The sequence below is a fragment of the Alligator mississippiensis genome, chromosome 7, assembly GCF_030867095.1.
Source record: "Alligator mississippiensis isolate rAllMis1 chromosome 7, rAllMis1, whole genome shotgun sequence".
Classification (NCBI taxonomy): domain Eukaryota; kingdom Metazoa; phylum Chordata; order Crocodylia; family Alligatoridae; genus Alligator; species Alligator mississippiensis.
This window is the reverse complement of record NC_081830.1, coordinates 84,235,378-84,258,589: the sequence shown is the minus strand read 5'-3', so window position 1 is coordinate 84,258,589 and position 23,212 is coordinate 84,235,378. Positions and strand designations below refer to the sequence as shown.

At 48.2% G+C, this 23,212-nt stretch overlaps 1 protein-coding gene and 1 long non-coding RNA gene across 2 annotated transcripts in view; one reads left to right on the top strand and one right to left on the bottom strand.

Moving 5' to 3' along the window:
* LOC132251452 (uncharacterized) overlaps window positions 1–642 on the top strand; it is a 157,774-nt gene extending 157,132 nt beyond the window's left edge. Inside the window, exon 3 of the long non-coding RNA XR_009463550.1 lies at window positions 562–642. This is a non-coding gene — a long non-coding RNA (uncharacterized LOC132251452). The remainder of the gene's footprint in view (window positions 1–561) is intronic.
* On the bottom strand, window positions 215–16,403 carry LOC102562707 (cytochrome P450 2J2). The gene is made up of 9 exons (XM_006262926.4): window positions 16,132–16,403; window positions 13,612–13,774; window positions 11,994–12,143; window positions 10,607–10,767; window positions 4,987–5,163; window positions 3,607–3,748; window positions 1,924–2,111; window positions 993–1,134; window positions 215–647 (listed from the first exon to the last, which is right to left on the bottom strand). Exons 1-9 carry the CDS (start codon window positions 16,318–16,320, stop codon window positions 469–471), a joined length of 1,491 nt encoding a protein of 496 aa, XP_006262988.4. The 5' UTR covers window positions 16,321–16,403; the 3' UTR covers window positions 215–468.
* Window positions 16,404–23,212: the final 6,809 nt, after the last annotated feature.

Here is a 23,212-nt window from a genome sequence, read left to right as displayed (position 1 = left end):
CCCACTGTGAAATGATTGCTGGCTACACATTTAAAGAAACAGTGAGCCTGTGAAGATGTGTAATCTCCAAATCTACTGAACCATTCTATGTGCTGGAGGATTTATTGCGTAAAAACATCCTCACCTTTGTTTTACAATCAATTACAATGTCCACCACCTCTTTACATCCTTCATCCCAAAAACTAGAAGCAAAGGCGACACGGTCGTTCTCTGCTATATTTTTAATTTGTGGCACATCTGGAAGAAAGGTACAGAACTTTTCTGAGTGCAAGAAAATAGCGAAGCAGGCACGCTCTCCTGGCGCTTTCCTCCGGGTGCGATAGCTCAAGAGAGCAACTGTCAGTGGGAGAGACTGATGCTCGCGTATGGCCAAAAAGGGCAAAAGAATAAGACACAGAGGGGGGAAATTCATCTTGGGAAATGGTTCTGAGGAATAGTCCTGTCCCTGATTGGTTGAGGTGCCGCCCTCTAGCGAGGAATTGCACAGAGTTTATATGGATGGGGCTGCATCGTGCTCCCAAAAATAATCTTTGTGTTGATTTCCGTCACTCCCTCTGGCAGGGTGAATTTGAACGCCCGCAGCAGGTTGGAGAAGAAGATGAAGAGCTCAATCCTTGCCATCTGCTCTCCCAGACATACCCGGTGGCCTGCAGAGACGATGCACAGTAAGTGGCCGAGAATTTCCATCTTCACTGCCCACTTTCTAACCCACGTGCTCCCTTCAGAGCCAACGCTCTCCATGCACTCCAGAGCACAAAGGTAGTTTTGCTTAACTGCTAATTTTTTCTCAGAGATTGACTGAACTGTTAACAGCTGGAAAGCCTCATGTTATTCTGGTTGTAAGAAGGAGAAAGGCCACCAAGGAAAACCACTTTTGCCCCAGCTCTGTGCTCCAACAAGCTCCATGTGTCCAGTTCAGAGAGTAATGCCCCCCCTTATTCCTACACTCAGTCTAACTCACTCAAAAAGCACTTGGCTGCCAGTTCAGGTACCTGCTGAAAATGGTAAGAAGGCTTCTCTGCTCACAAAGTTTCCATCCTTATCCAGGAAGTGATTGGGGTTGAACTGCTTAGGAATCTCCCATTGCTCAGGGTCATACAGGGCAGAGTCTAAAACGGGGATAACCAGGGTACCCTGCAAGGAAGAAGCAGTTGGCTCAGCTCTCTCTTACACACACATTATCTACACAAGCTCTTACAGCACAGCAAATTAGTCCAGGAACAGCACAGTGTGAATGTGGCTATTCTGCTTCTGGTTTAGGAGTTAGCACGTGCAGATGAAAGCTCAGGTACATGCATGGCATTGCCTTGCTCTTTGCTGACAGATCCTTAGTCTCTCTCCATCAGACAAGTCAATAGGGAAGGAGACAGGGACAGACTTCACTATTAATTTACTGCCCTGGTCAGGTGGTTGTATGCGGAGCTGGAAGAAAGTTTTTGCTTGAGGCATTTTTATTGTTTTGTCCACCACCTTCATCCTGCTGTTAGGAAACAACTTTGAACTTTCAAATTCTGCAGTGACACTGGCCAGGCTCCACGAGTTTGTGACAAACCCATGTCAAGAGGACTAGATCAGGATATACTGGAAATCAAACATGATCGTTTCACTCTCGTGCCTGCTTCTGGCAAAGGCCGCCCTGCTGAAGCACGATGCTATTACTGACAACCACAACACTGATTTGGATGGACCTTAAGCATATATTTCAATGCTCTACTGAAAATGGGAGCTTTCCTGAATCAGGCTGTCAGTTTGAAACTTTAAAAATGAGCACAAGAGGCCCAGTAACACAACTGGCATCCTGCGCTGATGCTGCTTACTAAGGCACTACCTGCGGCAGGCAGGAGAAGCATATACACATGAGGAGAGAGACTGCACTTCCTTGGATATCTCACGGCAGGAGCATATCACAGCGGACATCTGTACCTTTGGAATCGGATACCCCAGCAGCACTGTGTCCTTCACACTTTTCCTGGGGATTGTAATTAAAACAATGCTCCCGTAGCGCTGGATCTCATGAATCACAGCATTTGTGTAGGGCAGTTTCTTGCGATCTTCGTAGCAGATTGTGTGGGAGGGACCCAGCACAGCATCCAGTTCCTGCTGGACTTTCTCTGAGGGAAAACATTCAGTTTTACACACAGGAAAACACTGCACTTCATATGTGTGGCATGATCATCACAGTGCTGATTCATTTGCCTTCAGATCATTGTATGATGATAAATAAAAGGACACAGAAACAAAAGTAATACTGGTTTTGAACATAAAAGCAAAAGCATTCTCAAATTGCAAGAAAATCACTAAATCAGGACAACCAAAGATTGACTGTTGCCTTTTGTATCAGTGCCATGCTCCCCCAGGCCATTTAAAAGCATAGAAAGGAGCAAAGGCTCTTCCCCAGACCAGTACTCTTTAGCAAGGGCCTATTTTGGGAACATTTCTGAAATTAGTTTTCTTGAGCTTTTCATTAGAGGCTGGAGGCAAACACTGTAGATAAAAGCATAACTACTTATTAAGATATTAGTTCATTCCTATAATTAAGAAATCTTTCCCATCCCAGAAGCATGTAGACTGATAACTGTTTCAACAAACGCGCTGCAAGAGAACTGCATCACCAGAAAACTTTGCCCACTGAACAGAGAGAAAGGGCCGGATAATAGTACACAGCAACCACCGGGAGTTAACAGAACCTTTGTCTTTGCCACCAACTCACCATATTTTATGTACCTTTCTGATTTTAAGTGAAAGCTCACAGGAAGTTTTAGGTTATCAAAGGAGCTAAATTAAAATAATCTAGGTTTGTAATTTTAATTTCAAGTAAAACTTGGGACAAGCATGTGAGCCCCTCTGCTCCAGCATTTCCAGAATAAATGGTACAACCACCTCTGGCTTGCCAACTCCCCAGCAGTCTCTCTCAAGCCAGGCACACCCTAGGAGTCTCCGCAGCACAGGAAGATCAGAGTATGGAGAGGTGCTATAGTTGAAGAATTAAAGATTTTTAGGTAAGCAGTTGTGCTGCAACCTTAATTACAGCATGTGGTACTTAGCTGTTCTGCAATGCCACAATTTGGTCTTTCAGCGCTTTGTCTCTGAGAGCCCCACATCTAATCCTCTATGTACGTGCTTTGCAGCTATGCCACATCCCTGTGTTTGCCCCTCTTCTCTTCAATGCCTTTTTCTCCCTCTCAATCATCTTGCATGTCACTCTGAATATTGTTCATAGAGTTGTAAAGAAGTAGGGCTGGAAGGGACCACAAGACGTCACCTAGTCCAGCCCTTGCCTGTGGCAGGGCTTCTTGTTTTTTCTTCTACTGTTAAAAGAATATACGTTTCTGTTACCCAGCATAAAAGATCTTTGTTAACATTTCCTGGAGGCTGCAGTGCAGAGCTGCAGCAGAGTTAGGCAGGGAGCTCTTTCAAGCGGTGGCTGCAGTTCCCTCTGCATCCATGATCCCAAAGGGGACCATTCGGAAATCGTGCATGTGGCATCTCAGCCTGCAGACCTCCTAATTCAGCAGTTGCTTAAAAAATAGTATTGGAACTAGTACTGTTTCTGCAAATTATATGTAAACTGTTAGGCTTTCTCCTTGAAACCTATCCCCATCTCACCTTGGATGTCAGGATAAAGCACCATAAACATGAGTGCCCAGCGCATCGTAGTAGTTGTGGTCTCTGTACCTGCCATGAATAGGTCAAAAATAGACTGAATCATGTTGTCTTCGTCGTATGTTGAGTTGGGCTCATCTTTAGTCTGTGGATAACAACCAAAAGGTGAGAGCAGATCACCGAAGCTTGGACTGTGCAAGCATCAACAAGAGTCCTGACAGGCATATCTGTCCTGCACGCTACTCCAGAACAGAAAACATTGATAAAGAATTAGAAGACAGAGCAACTGAAATGAAACAAAGAGATCTGGAAGTATTTTCTCAAGTAAATATGATCACTTTGCCCGTGTCTATTATATGATTATATTTATTTGTTCTTCTGAAACTATAAAACGTGAAATCACTCACTAGCTCACCTATTAAACCTGCTGCACTAAACTACAAAAAAGAAAAGAAAGGGAGGGAGAGGAAAGAAGATTTGTGTTTGTATCTTGCCCTCACTCTTTCACCTCCCACCAGTTTTTTCATCTCGTTATTCTCCCAGACTCAAAAAGTTTTATTGCAGGGGCTGAGTCTCCACCACGCTTTATTGTTATTGTCGACTGCTATTAAGACTGCATTAGAAGAGCAGTGGGGTTGGACGCTCAAGCACTCCAGCTAGACGTGCTGCAGTCTCCCCGCTCTGTACAGCAGAGGTGTAAGTGGCCAGTTCTGCATCCTCGGCAGTGACAGTGCGCAGTGCAGGGGCAATGCTTGGTGGTTCGCTGCTGCAAGAGTGGGGGTGAGATGTCACCTCCTCTTTTTGCCACAGAAATGCTGGCAAACCACCATCTCAACACTGATTTTTGGTGGAAATAAGAGGGAAGCAAGAGGGACAACCAGCAGCATCCCTCTTCCTGACAGCCACTGCCTCGGCACTGTGCATCGCCACCACCCAGGCCCCAGCAACCCCATCATTGCTGTTCTGACTCCCTATTGCTGGAGCCAGGATGTGAAATGCAGGGGGGGATGAGGGGTGAGGTACACCCCGAGGCAGTACCCAGGGCATGTTCCCCATTTACCCGTCCATGATTCTTCTTTTGCTACTGTCACATGATCATACCAAAGCCTGCACCTTTTGTTAATGCTGCTCAAGTATTTGCCCCAATCTTGCACTAAGAATTCCAGCGTGATGTGCCATATTGATTTAATTATTTTATACCCCAACAACCAGCGTTTCAAGTAATATTTAAAGTCCATCTTGGAAAGCAAAAAAATGACAAGAAATATTTTCCACATGAATTTGCAGTATTTTTCACAGGGATCTGTGTTTATGGATACCTTGTGGGAAGAGGGATTCTGATATCTCTGAGGATCTAATGTCAAAGACAGCGTGCACACTCACTTTAGCCATCTGCTCCAGGTAGCAGTCGATGAAATCCTGAGATTCGTCTGCTATGCCACTCTCTCTGTGGCTTTCAATCTCCTTCCTTATGAAAGAATGGATAAACTCACAGCAAGCCAATGCCTTCTTTTGAGGTCCTGGAAGATACTGCATCACACCTGGGAGAATTTCGCACAGCTGTGGAGGAGACAAATGGGGGATGCTGGAAGTTGCTGCATGTAAGCAACTTCACTCTAAGCTCCTAGGATGGACATTCTGGGAGTGGGATCAGCAAATTCAACACACCAGGGAGTATACTTCAGCATCACACAGAAAAACAACATTCAATACAGGGGGCATTGGCTTTGGGTGCATGAAACTCTATAAAATCTAATTTCTATCCTTGTATTTACAAGTGATAGCTCAGAATTATGGAATGATTCCAGTTTGGAAAACATCTATTTTCAGGCCAACTGTGAAAATACTGACATTAGAACATGGGGAAAGCAAGACTCAGCCCTCCCTGACAGAGGTCCACTCCAGCAGTGTATAAAAGTGATACATAGGGTCAAATTCTCCCCAGTTTTCAGACGAGACACACAGGCTTAACACCAGCAAAAATCTGGCCAATGAGCCTTCAAGTAGGCTTCAAATATGCTGTGATGCCCCTGTATGATTATACTGAACATATAGGTGTGAAATATGTGTGCTGTGTGGGCACACCTACATACGTGTGCCCGACTGCACAGTTGTTACTCGGTTGTTACTGAGCCGTCCCAGAGGCTCAGTTTCCGTGCAGTCATTGGTAGCAAGTACTAAAGGACTGCGTAGTAACTCCCATTACTGTACAGTAGGACTGTGCGAGTAGGCAGCTATTCAATCCAGCTTCAGATCCAGCTGCTTTGGATGCCAGGGATCTGATCCGGAGCTCTGGACCGGGTTCCCACTTTGATCCAGCCGAAGCTTCTGAGCCACCTCAGAGATCTGGCCATAGGGTATAATTGGGAATCAATGAAATATCTATAACTTTGTTGGTTTTTGTCTGATTTGGATGAAACTTGCAGGGGTGGTAGACTCTGCTGAGGCCACAGAGCCCGCCAAGTTTCAAGGAGATAGGTGCAGGGGGTTGGGGGAAACTGCACCCCAAATTCTTGAAAGCAAAACTTAAGTCATGTGTATGTGTTACACCACAGCGGGGTGAAAACTGCAGGGTTGGTGGCGCGTGGTGAGGCCACAAAGCCTGCCAGGTTTCAAGAAGATTGGTGCAGGGGTTTGGGGGGAACTGCACCTCAAGCTGCTGACAGGCAAAACTCATGACATGGGTGACACTGTGTGTGTTAATAGTTTCATAGATTCATAGATGTAGGGTCAGAAGGGACCTGCCTGAGCAGATCATCAAGTCCAACCCCCTGCCCTGGGCAGGAAAGAGTACTGGGGTCAAACGACCCCGGCTAGGTGATTAGCCTCCTTTTGAAGACCCCCAGGGTATGAGCTAGCACCACTTCCCTTGGAAGTTGGTTCCAGATCCTAGCCACCCTGACAGTGAAGTAGTGTTTCCTGATATCTAGTCTGAATCTACTCTCAGTCAACTTATGGCCATTATTCCTTATTTCTCCCTGTAGTGCTCAGGGGAACAGGGACTCCCCCAGTGCCTGCTGGTCCCCCTTGGCCAGTTTGTAGATGGCCACTAGTTCCCCTCTCAGCCTTCTCTTGTGGAGGCTGAACAGGTTCAGGTCCCTAGCCTATCCTCGTAGGGTCTGCCTGGTTGACCCGTGATCATGCGGGTGCCCTTCCTCTGGACCCTCTCGATGCTGTCCGCATCTCTCCTGAAGTGCGGCATCCAGAACTGGGCACAGTACTCCAACTGCAGCCTGACCAGTGTCACATAGAGGGGGAGGATCACCTCCTTGGACCTGCTTGAGATGCATCTGTGGATGCATGACAAGGTGCAGTTTGCCTTCCTGACCGCATCCCCACATTGGCGGCCCGTGTTCATCTTGGATTCAATAATGACTCTAAGATCCTTTTCTGCCCCTGCACTGACGAGAAGGGAGTTCCCCAGACTGTAGGTGTGCTGCTGGTTCTTCCTCCCCAGGTGCAGCACCTTGCACTTGTCAGTGTTGAGTCCCATCCTGTTCTCATCTTCTCACCCCTATAACCTGTCTAGGTCCGATTGCAGCCTGTCCCTCTCCTCCAGCGTGCCCACTTCTCCCCACGTTTTAGTGTCATCCATGAATTTGAACAAGGTGCTTTTTACCCCCTTGTCCAAGTCGCTGATGAAGATGTTGAATAGTGTGGGCCTCAGGACCGAGCCTTGGGGGACCCCACTGCCCACATCCCTCCAGGTTGAAAATGACCCATCCACCACCACTCTCTGGGTGCGGCCCTCCAGTCAATTTGCAACCCATCTGACTGTGTAGGAATCAACGCCACAGTCACCTAGTTTCTTAATGAGAATGGGGTGAGAAAGTGTCAAAGGCCTTCCTAAAGTCCAGAAAGACTATGCCCACCGCGATACCTACATCCAATGATTTTGTGACCTGGTCGTAGAAGGCCACCAGGTTGGTCTGACAGGACCTGCCTTGAATGAACCCATGTTGGTTGCCCCTAAGCATGATCTCCCCTGCTGGTCCCTCGCAGATATGCTCCTGGATAATTTTCTCAAAGAGCTTCCCCAAGACCAAGGTAAGACTAATGGGCCTGTAGTTTCCTGGGTCTTCCTTCCTCCCTTTTTTGAAAATGGGGACCACACTGGCCCTTTTCCAGTCCTCCGGCACCTCGCCAGAGCACTGAGAGTGCTTGTAAAGCTGTGCCAGGGGTCCTGCAATGACCTCTGCTAATTCCCTCAGCACCTTGAGGTGGAGATCATCAGGACCTGCTGACTTGAACATGTCTAGACCCACCAGAAATTCTCTGACTAGGTCCTCACTGACCCTGGGCCTGGCAGCGCCTCCCCTGGGTCCATCAGGGATCCCAGTGAGGGGGATGCCCTTGGCCCTGCTCAAAAAGATGGAGGCAAAGAAATTGTTAAAGTTTGTTGTCTGGTGCGACCACCAGATTTCCTAGCGTATCCTGCAGTGTCCCTACGTTACTCGGTACCTTCTTTTTACCCCCTATGTATTTAAAAAAGGACTTCTTGTTAAGGCTCAGTGGGCTGAAAACTGCAGGGATGGTGGCCCCTGCTCAGGCCATGAAGCCTGCCAAGTTTCAAGGAGATAAGTGCAGGGGTTGGGAGAACTGCACTTCAAGCTGTGGACAAGCAAAACTCATGACATGGGTGACACTGTGTGTGTTAAGGCGCAGCAGGATGAAAGCTGCAGGGATGGTGGCCCCTGCTGAGGCCATGAAGCCTGCCAGCTGTCGAAATCAGTGCAGGGCTTCTGGGTTCGGGGCCCTGCACCTCTAGCTGTTGATGGGCTAAACTTGTGACATGGGTGCTTGTGCAACTGTGTCCGTCTTGGGGGGGGGGGTTGGAGAAACTACTGCAGGCCTGGCTGCTAAGCTACTGTGTTTCCAGTTACCAATTAATCATGATTCACTCAGGGACCAGCTCAATACACAGTAGCTAGCTAATGTAACCAGTTAATTAGCAACAATTTACACCTACAAATCCACAGACTAAGGAGAGGAAATAATGAATACAGACAATCAACTGTCCCAAGACAGAGACAGTCAGGTGCAAAAGCACCCATGTCACAAGTTTTGCCTGTCAGCAGCTAGAGGTGCAGGGCCCCAGAACCCAGAAGCCCTGCACCAATCTCCTTGACAGCTGGCAGGCGTTGTGGCCGCAGCAGGGTCCACCATCCCTGCAGCTTTCCCCTGCTGCGCCTTAACACACACAGTGTCACCCATGTCACGAGTTTTGCTTGTCCACAGCTTGAGGTGTAGTTCCCCCCAAACCCCTGCACCTATCTCCTTGAAACTTGACAGGCTTCATGGCCTCGCCAGGGGCCACCACCCCTGCAGTTTTCACCCCCTGTGGTGTAACACATACACATGACATGAGTTTTGCTTTCAAGAATTTGAGGTGCAGTTCCCCCTGAACGCTGCACTGATCTTCTTGAAACTTGGTAGACTTCATGCTCTTAGCAGAGGCTACCACCCCTGCAAGGTTTATCCAAATCAGACAAAAAACAACAACATTATAGATTTTTCATTGATTCCTCATTATACTCTACGGCTGAATCGCCGAATCAGCTTCGAATCTTTTCCGAAGTGATTTGGAAGCTCCAAATCAATTCAGAAAGCCTAAAGCTTCCAGTGATTTGATTTGGATTCATAGATCCGGCCTCCAAATCATCTGAATCATCTCCGAATCTGAATCATCATCCGAAGCTTTGCACAGCACTCCTGTACAGTCCCAGGGGCGCACGGGTCATTGCTACTGTGCAGTAGCATCAGTGTCGTGGTTCGTGCCTGCAATGTAGTGTCTTGTGTAGACGTGCCCTATATCCATCAAATGGGGCACCTGACAAGCCACGAGGCAATATGCAGGGTTCAGTGGTAGCCTTGCCCCTTATTAGCTTGAATGCACATCACCTGAGCTCTCAGGCACCAAGCTTCCCTATTCCCCAAGCGTTCAACCAATTCCTCCCCAGTTAGAAAAGGGTTGAAGTTGGCTTCCCCCTGTTAGAGCTAAAATGGAAAATTCTTGAACCAGAGATTATAGTACATAAGACATGGAACAGCATGCTTGTAAACTGCTCTACCCAGATACCTGCTGGGTCACATCTACACAAAGTCCAGGTATCTTCCTGACGTAAACATAGATTACCCAAACACAGGTTCCTCATTATTTCTCTACTCTTTTCAAGATCACTTACAGTGAGGTATTCCTTGTATGGCTTCTACCACTATCAGGTTATATTTGATTGACTTGGTAAAAAGGTATAATGTATATTGCTGCCCTTTATTTTTAATTCCCTCAGTCACTCTCGGCCCTATATAGGATATATAACAAACTTAGTTAGTCTATAAATCTGCATAGCTAGCCTGCCTTCTATCTAGAGCATACAGCATCTTCATTAAGAGAATCATCCCATCACGTGTGCAATGAGGTTACCACTTGAGCTCACTCGGTTGTGTGGAAGCCACATTGCAAACACCCATACTCCCACAAACATCCTTAGAAGTCAGACACAGACACTCTGGGGCAAGTAAGTCTGCTTTCTACTGCAGAACTGCTCACGACTATGCTGTCTGCCCATTCACCAGGAAGAAAAAGCAGTCCAGGGGATCATGATCAGGACCTGCTGGTTTAAAACCCCTGTCACCCTAAAACATGCTAAGCTTTCAGAGCATCCCCATCCCCCAACAACCCTTCTCAGTTTAAAGGATAAATATTAACATACGATTTCTAAACACAAAACTTCTGACCCCCATTGTCCCATTATTGAAACAGATTTTACATCATTTTAGTTGAATAAGAGCAATGTTTCTATTATATGAAAATTCAGCATCTTAAGCCTTTTGCTTCTATTGTGAAATATTAACATACTAATAATCAGTTTAGTGCTTGAATTATCTGGGAATCCTTTGCTGCTTTAAATTGTAACATTCAAAGTCAAAACTCTCTTCTACATTTTCATTTCTATCCTTTAAAAAAAAAAAAAAGAAAAGAAAAAAGACATGATTTGCTCACAAAGTAAGTGAGACTGTTCCCAAAAGCCACTATACAATCAAAGGCTTCAATCAGCCGGTGGAAAGTTTCATCGTCTCTGGAGAAGCGATGTCCAAACACCACAGCAGACATCACGTTCGAGACTGCATGGACAACTGGAAAAGTAGGGTCCAGCGGTTTTTCTGCAAACACAGATCACATTCCCTGTTAATGATTCCTGCTGCTGCTGCTTTACTGATCGAGGCAGGTGAAAATTACGTATTTTAGCCAAAGCCCTTTAAGTCACTTAGACTGTTGGGTGGAAGGCCCCAGGTTCATTGGCAGGAGGCAAAGATGAGGAAATAAACTTCCAACAGCCACAGAGCAGCTGGCTCAGAAAAGGGCAAGTGCTTATCTGACCCTCCCTCCTTCTAGTACTCTCCCAGAACTACTCCAGGAGGGACCCTAAAGTCATCTGATGAAAAAAAATCCCCGACAGTATGTCAGACAAACCTCAGGGTCAGGGAACAAAAGAAACCCATGTAGCTGTGCTCTCCATTCCACCAGCCAGGATTAGCATGACCCTAGGACACCACACACCTGCCTTTGGGCCTCTCCCCACTACCAGAACCACAGCTTCTAGGAATAAAAATGTCAAGGATCCTCATCCATGATGCAGTGGCACAGTCCAGCTGGCATTACTTTTCTCACTGAAAGGGTCTCAGTATCCCCTGTTTTGTGGGAGCTTTTGTGTAGTGTGTAATCATTGCTACACATACTTGTACAGGCCCCCCCCCCCCACTCTGTCTAATTCCCTCCACTGCAAAGCATGTGGGGAGACCCCCAAGTAAAAAAGTGCTAGCACAACTAAATGAATACTGAGGCTCCCCTCCTGTGTCTCCAGCTTGTAGTCAAACGCTCTCCTGCAGCCAGTAGATGCACTGGCATTTGCTTTCCATTGGAACAGCTTTACTTTGGGCCATGGCTTTTTCTTGTCCCGCATAGTTGGGCAGCCTTGGACAAGACATCTAAGTGCCCTGTATCTCAGAGTCCACATCTCTAGGTGTAAACGACGTTGCAAGACACAGTTCTTCACTGCAGACTACAGACTCTGATGCTATGGTGAGGGATGTTAGAGAACTAGCTAGTAATAAATACCACCAAAGATCTGGAACCCTAAAGCCTCAAGTCTTAGCTGACCATTCCTAGATTACATAGCTTGTTCTTTCATGCTGGTACTAACATACAAGCTGCTGAGACTCTACTCCCTCTATTGGCTTTTATTGCATTGACAGTAATTTTTTATGTGACCAAGAGCTACAACAGCTTCCTGATAAAACAAGGCAGCCAGCTCAGCCCCCATTCACACAGACTGGGTCACATTGTAGGAACACAAACATAATTAAAAAGCACCTGGGTGGGGACGTACCATTCGTAGTCATGAAGTTGTCCACCAGGTGATGGGCTTCCTTCTGTATCCGGTGTTCCAGGCTCTTCTTCCCCATTCCCAGTTTCCGCAGGCTTATGATCCCAAATCGTCTCTGCTGCTTCCAGGTATGACCATTTGATAGCAGAATACCTGAGGCCATCAAGAAACTCAGCTGAGGAACATTGTGGCACCGCAGTACCTTATGGCCCAACCAGCTTTCTGCACATTCTACCAAGATGCGGTAGGGCTTCAGACTGACCAAATTTTTGTTTGGGAATCTACACAGCTTTGGACAATCTGTACTGCTGCCTGTGTTTTCAGCTAAATCTTAGACCAAAAGTATTTGAACTGTGAACTGTGCGAGTGTCTACTATAAATTCAGCAGTGGCTTGCAGCCAGCTACAACACAGATCTCTAGTCAGAATTGCCCCTTGCTTTGTCTTGTCATTAAGGCCAACACAAAATGGAAAAACCCACAACTCTCTGGTTTGCCAGGGCTTTGCATCCCCTTTGCCTAATGTCAAACAAGAACACATGGGATGCTGACAGACCTGCAGCTCCCTTCTGTAACTCAGGGCGCTTTACATGAAGTGCCATGAGTTACAGACTGCCCCCCCACCCAACAGGCATTCTCTGTTGGGTCTGGGTGGGTGGGGGATCTCTTCCACTTCAGCTGCCTCTCAGCAGGGCTCCAGTCCACCCACCTCCCCACTCCAGTGCAGTCTGGACAAACTCCAGATCAAGCTCCTTCCCCTACGTTCCCCTAGTTCCAAACTGAAGACATCACCAGGAACAGGGCAGGAACTGACAAAAGTTAATGAAGGCACTCCACTTTGGCTGTAGAACACTTTCAAGAAGCCAATCACATGAGAAAATATCACTTCTATCAGTGCCCATGCTGTTACATGACTAGGAATGGGCCCTGCATGGCATTTGCAGTCTAGCTAATGTACTGAATGTGCAGAGAGCCAGGGTCACCTGCTGTTTTTGGAGGCATGTGGTGGGCCTGGACCCTCTCTATGCCTGCTGGCTCTTTTGATGTAGAGCTCTTGGCTGTAACTGTGACTCCTGCTGAGATCAGGACCTTGGTTAGCCTAAGCTGAACAGTGCCTGGAAGCACAAGGGATTGAGCCACCTGCAAGGCAGTCTGGAGCATGCTGGTCCAGGCTGGAATCAGGAACTAGGAGCAAGCAAGAAGGACCTAGGAGACCTGAAGCAGGGTGGCAGAAGCCCAGGGCTTGATAGGAAAGTAACTGGGCAATGAAAGAGCTGCTGCTTAAAGCAAGCAGCCCCACTCAGCAAGCCTCCGAGGCCAGCTGGGGGTAAGAAAGCCATAGAGCCAAGTGGGCTCAGGTCACTTGGGCCAGCTGGTTGCTATTTAGCCCACTTGCTGTGCTTGCCTCTGACAACAGCTGTTCAACACCTAAGATTTTCCCTTACCATACATAGCACAGAGCTAGGCCAAAAAATAGGGACAGAGATTTCATGGGCATTTTCCTGAAACATCCACCCCTTCTTTCACACAAAAATGTTTGAATGTCAAGTGTTTTCAGCTAGCTCAAGCACAGTTGAAAAACATGCAGCATATTCATATACTGTCTACTGCAAACAATCCTACCCTTTCCATTGGCCATTTGCTTGAAGACAGGGGTTTCCATCCGCCCAGAGACATCTTCAGGGTGGGTGGTCAGACCGTCCTTCACTGCCTGAAATCTGTACAGCACAACTGCAGGGGTGTGCCCCAGCCAGAAGGTAAAGATGTTGCCGTGAAGCTTTGCCAACTGTAGGGTGGCATCAATGCCAGAAAACCAGAGGTGAGGACAACGGTGTACCAAGCAGAAAAATGAGATTGTGCTGCTTTCTTCACAAAGCAGGATGCCTCAGGGGCTTAGAAATGGGAGAGAAACCACCTTCCATCCCAGCTTGGGGCAGTGCCCTTCACAGCAGGGATCTGGTCCATGATTAGGGAAATTCTAACTAATAACACTGGGGATGCTGTTGGAGCTCTTCTAGGGGATCAAGCCATAATTCAAAACAGGCAGAATTCACCCTTGTACCACATACTTTCGGTTTCCCTGAAGTGTCTTCAGTGAAGGAAGAATGGGGCTACCCCCAGCTTTTTTTCATTCCTGCTAAATTTATACTGAACTACTACAGCCCCTCCACTCTGAAATCTGAAGTCAGCTTCCTACTGTGAGTCACCTTTTCAAGCCCTCTTTGTGCTTCCTCACCAAGAATGAGATCTTCCTCAAATTTGACAAACCCGGTAAGGCTAGCACTCGTGATACGTTTGGTGTTGCAGTTTGGGACTGATAATTTATAAGAAAACATTGCCAACTCTGGAACTGTAACTGAGCTACCTGCCGTTTTGCCAGTCAGCCAGAAGCAGGCATGCTGCTACAGCCCTGTGTGTTGTGATTTAGGGGGCAAAGCCTGTAAGCACACGTAGGGGAATGACATCCCCTCTCACCTAGGCCAACAGGAGCATCAGACAACTCTCCATGTACACACAACACACACAACCTGAGACTTGTAACTCTGAGGTTTTCCAAGGGCTCTTCACCCAGGCCTGGAGCTAGATTTTAGGAAGAGCTCAGCTCACAGGGTAAGAATGTAAGTAAGTGGTCAGACTGTCAATACAGCTCAGCATGCTGGGTGCTCTGTTGCCAACCTAGCCTCAATTCTGGGTGCCGAGCATTTGAGACATCTAGAAAGCTCCCCCCCCTTGCAAAACTTATTCCTTTCCAAGGGCCACAACTATTGTCCTTGGTTTTCATTTTTAGACACTCCAAGAGGCAGATCTGGGGCAGGGGTGTAGTCACACCTCTCCTTCCATTGTGTACTGTAGTGAGCTCTCTGGGAAACCCACTCTCCCAAGCCATTGTCCCCTGTTGAACCAAGCTAGGGAAGTCCCAGGACTGCTCCTGCCCCATTGGGCTGTGTGATGTGCCAGGCTTGGCCAGAGACAGCCGTGATGGTGCCATGTCTAGACCCCATTCCCTCCCTGCTCTTAGATCAGTTCCTGCAGCCTGGACTGTGCAAGAGACCCAGGTGTCCCCAGCTGTGAGGAAGTGGAGCTGCTGGCATGTCTCCCAGCTCTGGCCTGAGCACGGTGCAGCACCTGGTGGAGCAACTCAAGGTGGAGTCGACTGAAGCATGGAGCAAAGGGGCTGGTGATGAGAACATACCTACAGGCTGGGGAACTCCCTTCTCATCAGCACAGTGACAGAAAAGGGTCTTGGAGTCATTATTGATGCCACAACGAACATGGACCGCCAATGTGGGGACGTGGTCAGGAAGGCCAACCACACCTTGTCATGCATCCACAGATGCATCTCGAGCAGGTCCAAGGAGCTGATCCTCCCCCTCTACGCGACACTGGTCAGGCTGCAGTTGGAGTACTGCATCCAGTTCTGGGCGCCACACTTCAGGAGGGATGTGGACAGCATCGAGAGGGTCCAGGAGGCCACCCGCATGATCAGGGGGCGGCAGGGCAGACCCTACGAGGAGAGGCGACGGGACCTGAACCTGTTCAGCCTCCACAAGAGAAGGCTGAGGGGGGACCTGGTGGCTATCTACAAACTTACTGGGGGGACCAGCGGGGAATGGGAGAGACCCTGTTCCCCTGAGCGCCTCCCGGAGTAACAAGGAATAATGGCCATAAGTTGACGGAGAGCAGGTTCAGGCTAGATATCAGGAGACTCTACTTCACAGTCAGGGCGGCTAGGATCTGAAACCAACTTCCAAGAGAAGCGGTGCTGGCTCCTACCCTGGGTCCTTTAAGAGGAGTCTTGATAATTACCTAGCTGGGGTCATATAAGCCCAGTATTCATTCCTGCCCAAGGCAGGGGGTTGGACTTGATGATCTGCTCAGGTCCTTCCCGACCCTACATCTATGAAACTATGAACCAGGAGGATGCACCAGTTGCATCTTCCTCACTCGACTTTCTAACATCCTAGATCTGCCCATGAGCACATCACATTTCATATACATTAGCCACATCCCAAACATCTGGTTAAGTTTTTATGAGCTAAATTGACTTTCACATTTATGACATTTAGTAGTATATAAAAATGCCTCTAATTTTTATATGCATCTAATTGATGCATTAATGAGGAATACAGAAGAAGTGCTTACCTTTTCAAGCATCTTGTGATTAGCTTGAAAGTTCAGCTGCCACAGGCTTCCAAAAATGGGGAGTGGCATTGGTCCAGGAGGAAGCTGCCTGTGTGCCCACTGCAGTTTCAAAAATTGTGCGATGACCAGGGACACAACCAGGAAGATGAGCACCTCACTTATCATCAGCATGTCACTTCTGCTTTCCATGGCTCCTCTGATTGAAAAAAAAATATCACTGGTGACATATAGCTTGCCTGGGCAGATCCAGGATTTTTTAAGCACAGGTGCAGGAGCAGTGACCAGCTCCAAGCCTCCCTCTCTCCTTCCTCCCCACACCAGGATTGGCAGACCATGCTGTGGGAACAGCAGCTGGAGTCTCCAAATCAGGTAAGAAACTCTGCACCCCAGGGAGGAGAAATCTGCCTGCTTCCACCATTGCCCCTGTCCCTGGTAGAGCCCAGCTCTAGAGGTTCCCCCACTCCAAGGCAGCTGAGGACAGTTACCTGTAAAGCTGACCAGTATCTGGCATAAGATCCTTCATGCAAATAAATTTGTTATATAAGTTCCCTTCCTCCTCAAGGGAACCAAACAACTTCTCCTTTGCCCGCTTGCATCAGACTCCAAAGTACATTGCAAGGATGGGACCCGTCTAAGCTACTGGCCAGATTTACAGAATTGGGTAGGCATGGGAGGTGGAAATGGGAAGGGAGGGGTTGGGAAAGGGATAATTCTTACCTGATCCAGGGACTTAAAAACAAATCTGCAGACTGTGCCACTTCAGCCCTGTGGATCCACCCCTGGTAGCCGGAACCCACTGCATCAAGCCCAACTAGTTTTCTTTCTAAGATGGTTATAATCAGTCACACATCTGCCTCCCTTCCTGTCTCCTTTCCACCCTCCCATTCCCAGCACATTAGGAGCGTGCACATTCTTCAGGGTTTAATATACTCTTATGCTGCAATATGTTAATGGCTGACATCAATAATATACCTGGCTGAAAACAACAGTCCCTTTTCCATCCTGGCTAATTAAATATGCCCCAGTGTGGTAATCATCAGAGATCCTGGTTTTCTCCATTTCAAAATCCCAAATTCTCTGATTAAAACCCCCCAAATCCACATTTTTCCATGGTTAAAATGAAACACCACTGTATATAGGTACCAGTTCAACACAATGTTTTATTGATATATTTAAGATTTTAAAGCAATTTGGAAGCCTACCAGTGCCTCAATCGTTATAATCAAATTAAATAAATTCTAAATACCTCTATTTTGGCATTTGATTTTGTTTTTATTATGGAAAATCAGAGCTCCCCCTGTCCCCTTCACCCGCCAAGACACAGGTCCAGCTGCGGCTGTCCCTCTGCCCATGCCATTGCCCCTCACTCCCAAGCCACAGTCCCTCCAGCCCTGCTGGTGCCCCTCACCCCCGATCCACAGTCTGCTGGCCCTGCAGGTGCACATCACTCCCAACCCACAGCCCCATGCTGCCCAGCTGGTGCCCCCCGCTTCCAACCTGCTGCCCCCAGCCCCTAGTGCATGGGGAATGGGGTGGGTACGTGGGGAAAGGGGTGTGGACACATGATGTGTGAAAGGGGACAGGGGGACCAGGTGATGTGTTGGGGGGGGTGGAGGGGCAGATGCCCCCTGAGATTTCTGCCCCTGCAACTCCCTTGCTGTCTCTGGATGGGAGGGGGGAGAAGGCAAGGGAGGGAGGTCTTCTGGGGTTTTCTCAGCCCTGCTGGAGTAGATTGGATGTGTCGAGGTGTGGGGCTCCAAACCACTTTGGAGCGGTTTCATTTGAGCCCTTATACAATGAGGGTTAATCTGTCACACAATTGGAGGGTTCTGCAGCTGTGCTCTTCTGTTTGGGCATGACTTTAGAGTGATTAAGCAGCTAATCACATGACAAATGTCATTTGTGTCTGTGTGCTGAGGACACGTCCTTTGTACTGTGTCACTCACAGTCGTATCTCCCTCCTGCTGACATGCTGGCAGGCTTGCTTATTGTAAAAAGACACAACTGCAGCTATGCGATGGATCCTATTTATACTGCACATTAAAATGAGCCTCTCCCCACCAAAGTTGGGGCTGGGAAAAGGCCCCTTTTGCTTAGAGCTCGATTAAACAGCATTAGGATTGGCCTTGAAGAGGAAGGATAAGGAACTAGCCCATATTTTACAGAACTGAAGCGTGAGTGACGGCTGGCTGAGAAAGAAAGGAATTTAGCCTGACCCTGGATTGAGTTTTGATATGTTTGATGCTCTTCAGCACCACCTCATCAGGAAGGCTGTTCTTCCTAACTTGACCTCTGTTAAATGAGTAAAGGGGGAACCCCTGGGCAGATCTCGAGTTTTGGCTGATGGTTACAAATACTCCACGTGACACCACACAGCTGTGCTTCTGCAGCAAACTCGTTTCTCATTTTGTTTGTTTCATCTCCCCCCAAGAGCTAGGCAAAATCTTTTGCATCTGGCCCAGCAAAAAGAACCATTTTTGCTGCATGAGCAAGCTGCAATTTGATGTAACAAAGTTGGAATCGATGTATTGCACTTGGGAAGATCTGACCATCTGATTATAGCTGGTGACTGCTAATTTTCCAGAAGTAGTGACTCTTGGAGTAACCGCAGCATCAATCATTGCCAAGCACATTAGATCTATATTTGCACGCGGTGGAATTCCAAAAACTGTAATCACTGACCTTGGACTACAGTTCAAAATTAGGGAAGTCCTAGACTCTGCTCTGGCTTTCAGCAGGAGACAACCAGTCCCAGATATCCTCAATCCAATGCATTACGGAAATGCGTAGTTAGCAACTGAACAAACTTGCTCTAAAAAAGCAATAGATGGACAAGAAAATCTATATTTGGCACCTGCTAAACTCCTTTACAACAAGCAGATAAATACTTGATTACCAGATGTGGGACAGACACAAAGGAGTTTGCAATAGTGCAGAAAAAGACTGGGAAAGAACAGAGATGCGCTATTACAATGAAATGACAAGACCATTTCCACAGCTTAAAAACAAGAAATCTAGGGATCAGGTAAGACAGACAACACCCAGGTGAAGCTGTAGGAATCAGAGAGGAGTCACTTTGCACGTGCTTCAGGACCACAGATCAAGGGCAAATGTTAAGAAAAGAATCAAAGGCAGATTGAAACACTTGACAATGAGGTTGACACAAATTGAAATAAAGGCATCTGTTGAAACAGTCTAATACAGACTAATACAGACAAGGACATGGACAAAGAAGCTCTACAAATGCCCATAGCTGGAGGGCTGCTGAAAAAGCTAAAGAGATTGCTTGAGATACAGTATATTGTGTTAAGCAAATGAAGAGTTATATCAGTCTAAATTTGTATGAACGTATTAGCTTGTTATCACAGTTACCAGATTTTTAAATCAATGTACCTTAGAGTCACAGAAATACAGAAAGCACAGGGAGTCTGGCATCTGCAGAGGCAGTCTGGGAGCTGGCCTGGCAGATAATTCCCACGTGGCAGAATGGGAACAAACCCAAGTCCTTTGTGAAAATCTCTCTCTGTCAAGCCCCGTTCCCCAGTAAGGAGTAATCTTCCCCACACCACACCCCTTTAAAAATGCGACGTATTCTGGGAATCCCAACAGAAATAATATTGCTGAAGCACTGGATCTGGTATATCACAGTATTTGTGTAGGGCTCTTTCTTCCGATCATCATAGCAGATTAATTGGGAAGACCCCAGAACAGCATCCAGCGCCTGCTGCACTTTCTTTGGGGAGAGACATGCACATCTTCAGATGGAAAAAGCACATCATGTATTTTGAGTCGTGGGCATGGTTTTCTGCCAGCAGTCAGTCAGCGCACACAGAAGCAAACAGCTGGGGACAGTGGAGGGACTTGCTTCAGCTGCTGGCAGCACCTGCCCAGGGAGACCAACCCCTCATCCAGCCACGACTGGCATTACCCATGCTGGTTATGCCACTGGGTCAGCCTCCATCATCTGCTGCAGTGAAGGACCCAGGAAGGGGTCACTGCAGTAACTTACCTCTTCACCTCACCTTTGCAGCTCCCTCCGACCTGGCTGATGTGTCAGTGCACAGCTCTGCCTGCTTCTAGCTCTGCTCCGTCTTCCCTGCCTGATCTCTTGGGGGTTCAAATCCCCTAGGAAGAAAGCCAGCAGTGACAATCAAGCCACCAGTACAGGTCCCTAAGTAGCAGCATACCTTCACTGGACAGGCGGGGGGAGCAGGGAAACATTTCCTGGGGTAGATGCCAGACAAGGTGGCTGTAGAAGAAAGGCTAGCTTGATAAAAATCAAGGGAAGTTAACTCCTACAGAGTGAAGAGGTTAGCAGAAATCAAAGAGATAACAACACACCAGGAAGTCAACTTGACTCCCTCCGTCCACCTGAACTGAAATGCAGCTGTCCCTGCCAGGCAGTTTGTTTTCAGCTTGCAGTGCAGCAAGAACTAAAGGGGGATGCAATTGCAGCCCAGCTCTTCTCCCATCTCAGATCCACCTCCCATCCAGGAAGTAGGTTTCTATTCACCTGTCACAACTTCAGGAACTACATGACTAAAAAAGGCTTTGTCAGCACTTTACCGGTGCCTTAGCGAAGCCTGTCTGTGCATAAAATTAGTTGCTGGGGCTGCCTCAGGTCCTATGTTCAGCTCCCTTGTTGCTCCCACAGGTCTTCCAGCAGAGTTTAGCTTCTCTGAAGCTTCTGATATTGCTGTGAGGGTGGCAGCAGCGTAACTTGGGCCAAGACCGGGAAGGTGCTGAGCTTTTATTTCTGGAAGAATCCACCATTTGCTCAAGAAGTACTGAAGAGAAAGGAAGAGGCAATTTTTCTGTATTCATATTCTTGTCCTTGGGGGCATGGACACAGCTCTTATCTGAGGTCTGGACAAGTTGCTTCTGTTGAAGGGGATAAACAGATTAGATGAATCGTGGCTTTCTTTAATGCAGTCCTGGATTTACAAAGAATGGTCAGAGGCTGGTTTCCCTGAACACGAGATCACAAACTACCGCAGGCGCTGTCCTCGCTTGCAGTTTACAAACCTGCACCTCCCGCCATGCTGTGCCTCACGATGCCCTGTCTCTGCTCCGTGGCAGGGTCACCATTTGGGCTCCTTCTTCGCTGAGTGTCCCTTGATTCCCTGCCCTCACAGCCACCGCCCGACCCAAGTTTAGTCATTCACATAGCTCGTACATTCAAAGCGCAGCTCTGTCACTACCTTTATCCTTGGAGAAGAGAACATGATACAGGCAGCCATTAGCACTTATTAGCATTTCTAAAGCATCCATCAGCACAAGAACTAGGTGCAAGTGATGTGGCTGGTCATTTCTGCCTCCCTTTGCAATAGTTTTGAAGATGAGTAGTTCAGTAAAATCATTCTCCTCCACAATGTGGCTTCTCCATCTGCAGAAGGGTCATCGTGAGCAGCGTACAGGCCCTGGCGTCGCACTAGAAGGCACATGTCACTTTGTGAAAAGGATGGGGCCGCTACCAGCTGGACAAGGAGGGGGCAGGGATGGTGCAAAGCAGCAATCTCCTTGGCTCAATGCCAAGACCTCCAAAGAAAAGGTAACAAGAAATGTACGGGAAGACAACGGAATACACTTGTTCTGGTAACCCTTGCACTAACATCAGACACGTGTGATATACCTATTTACTAGGCCTGTACAAAGTGGCTAGCATTCGCTTTGGATTCAGCCAATTTGCAGGACAGTGATTCGATTCAGTGATTCAAATCACTGTCCCAAATCAATTCGGCTGCTGCCAAATCTCTGAATCACACAGGCCCACCCCCGCCCAGTCCCCCAGCCTTGGCAATGGCTGCCCTGCCTACCCCAGCTCCCAGCACTGTGAAAAAAAAGTCTCGACTCACCGGTAGCTGCTGGGCAGGGGGGCAATCCCCGCTGCCCCCCCGCCCCATGCTGCATGGGGGCTGTCCACAAGCCCCCCGACCCCTGCTCGCTATCCCAGCCCCTCCATAGCTGCCCTGCCCCCCCCAGCTCTAGCCCTTTAAGAACGACACCCACCCCCAATTCACCCGATTCACCAGTTCCTGCCTGGCTGGGGGTGATCCCCGCTGCCCGCCACTGCCCTGCACTGTGTGGGGGGCTCTTCCATGAGCCCCCCAAAGCCCTGAGGCCACTGCAGGAGCTGGTGAGCCCAGGGTTTTTCTCTGGGGGAGCAGGCAGGGGTCCCCCATGGTCCCGTCCCCCCTCGCCTGCCCCCTACTTACCAGCTCCAAGTCCGGGTCCAGCTCCCTGCTGCAGCGGGCGAGGACTGCCTGAATCATCAAAACTCTCCAAATCTTTTCCAAATCGATCCAGAGAGCTTTGAATTGATTTGGACCTTTTTATTGGTCCCCTGATTTGAATTCGAAGTCAGAGATTCAGCCATCGAATTGGGCTAAACCTCCTTGAAGTCAAATCAGCACCCGAAGTTTTGCACAGCCCTACTATCTACACACACATTCAGTGAGCAGGCTTAAACCAGGAAAAGGTTGAATTCCTGATTTGCTTTTTATGTCCCTCGGGCTTGCGTTGGAGTCGGAGTACAGGCTCCTTCAAGCAGTGAATGTGCCCTTTTCTCTCAGTGCTTAGCCCTGTAAATGACTACTCCCAGAAAGCCACACACCTGAAATCACGTGATGCTGGTGCCACATCTCCCAAATTCAGCAGCTATCGTGAGAGCCATGTTAGAACCTGATAGGAGCCATGACCTAGATCTACAGACGCAGGAAGCCAAAGAGCCGGAGAGGATTGTGCAGGAGAGACTGACCAACAGGGAAGCTCTTCTATGTGCCATTTTGCAGAAGGAACATCAGCACGCAGCAGACGCACGAAAGGCCAACCATCACTTATAGGTTCTCCGCACAGCAATTCCTGCTGCTAACACCTGCGATGATTCCTCTGATGGGAAGGATCAGGGGACCCCACTGACCAGAAGGCACACAACCCTAGCCATGGAGGTCCCATAAGCATCAGAACCAGCAGCTGGGGGCAGGTAACTGGGGACTCCTTCCTGAGCGGGCAGAGACAACCACTGGTCACCCAAGCCTGGAATATCATTGGGGTGGGAGAGTACTGTGTGCCCAGAGCCCAA

Coding starts and splice junctions, on each gene's coding strand:
- LOC102562707 (XM_006262926.4), bottom strand. CDS start 16,320: ATGGAAAGCAGAAGTGACATGCTGATGATAAGTGAGGTGCTCATCTTC. Junction 5,164..10,606: donor GGAACAGTCTCACTTACTTT/GTGAGCAAATCA, acceptor TCTCCTCCACAG/CTGTGCGAAATTCTCCCAGG. Junction 2,112..3,606: donor GCTTTATCCTGACATCCAAG/GTGAGATGGGGA, acceptor GTTTTCCCTCAG/AGAAAGTCCAGCAGGAACTG.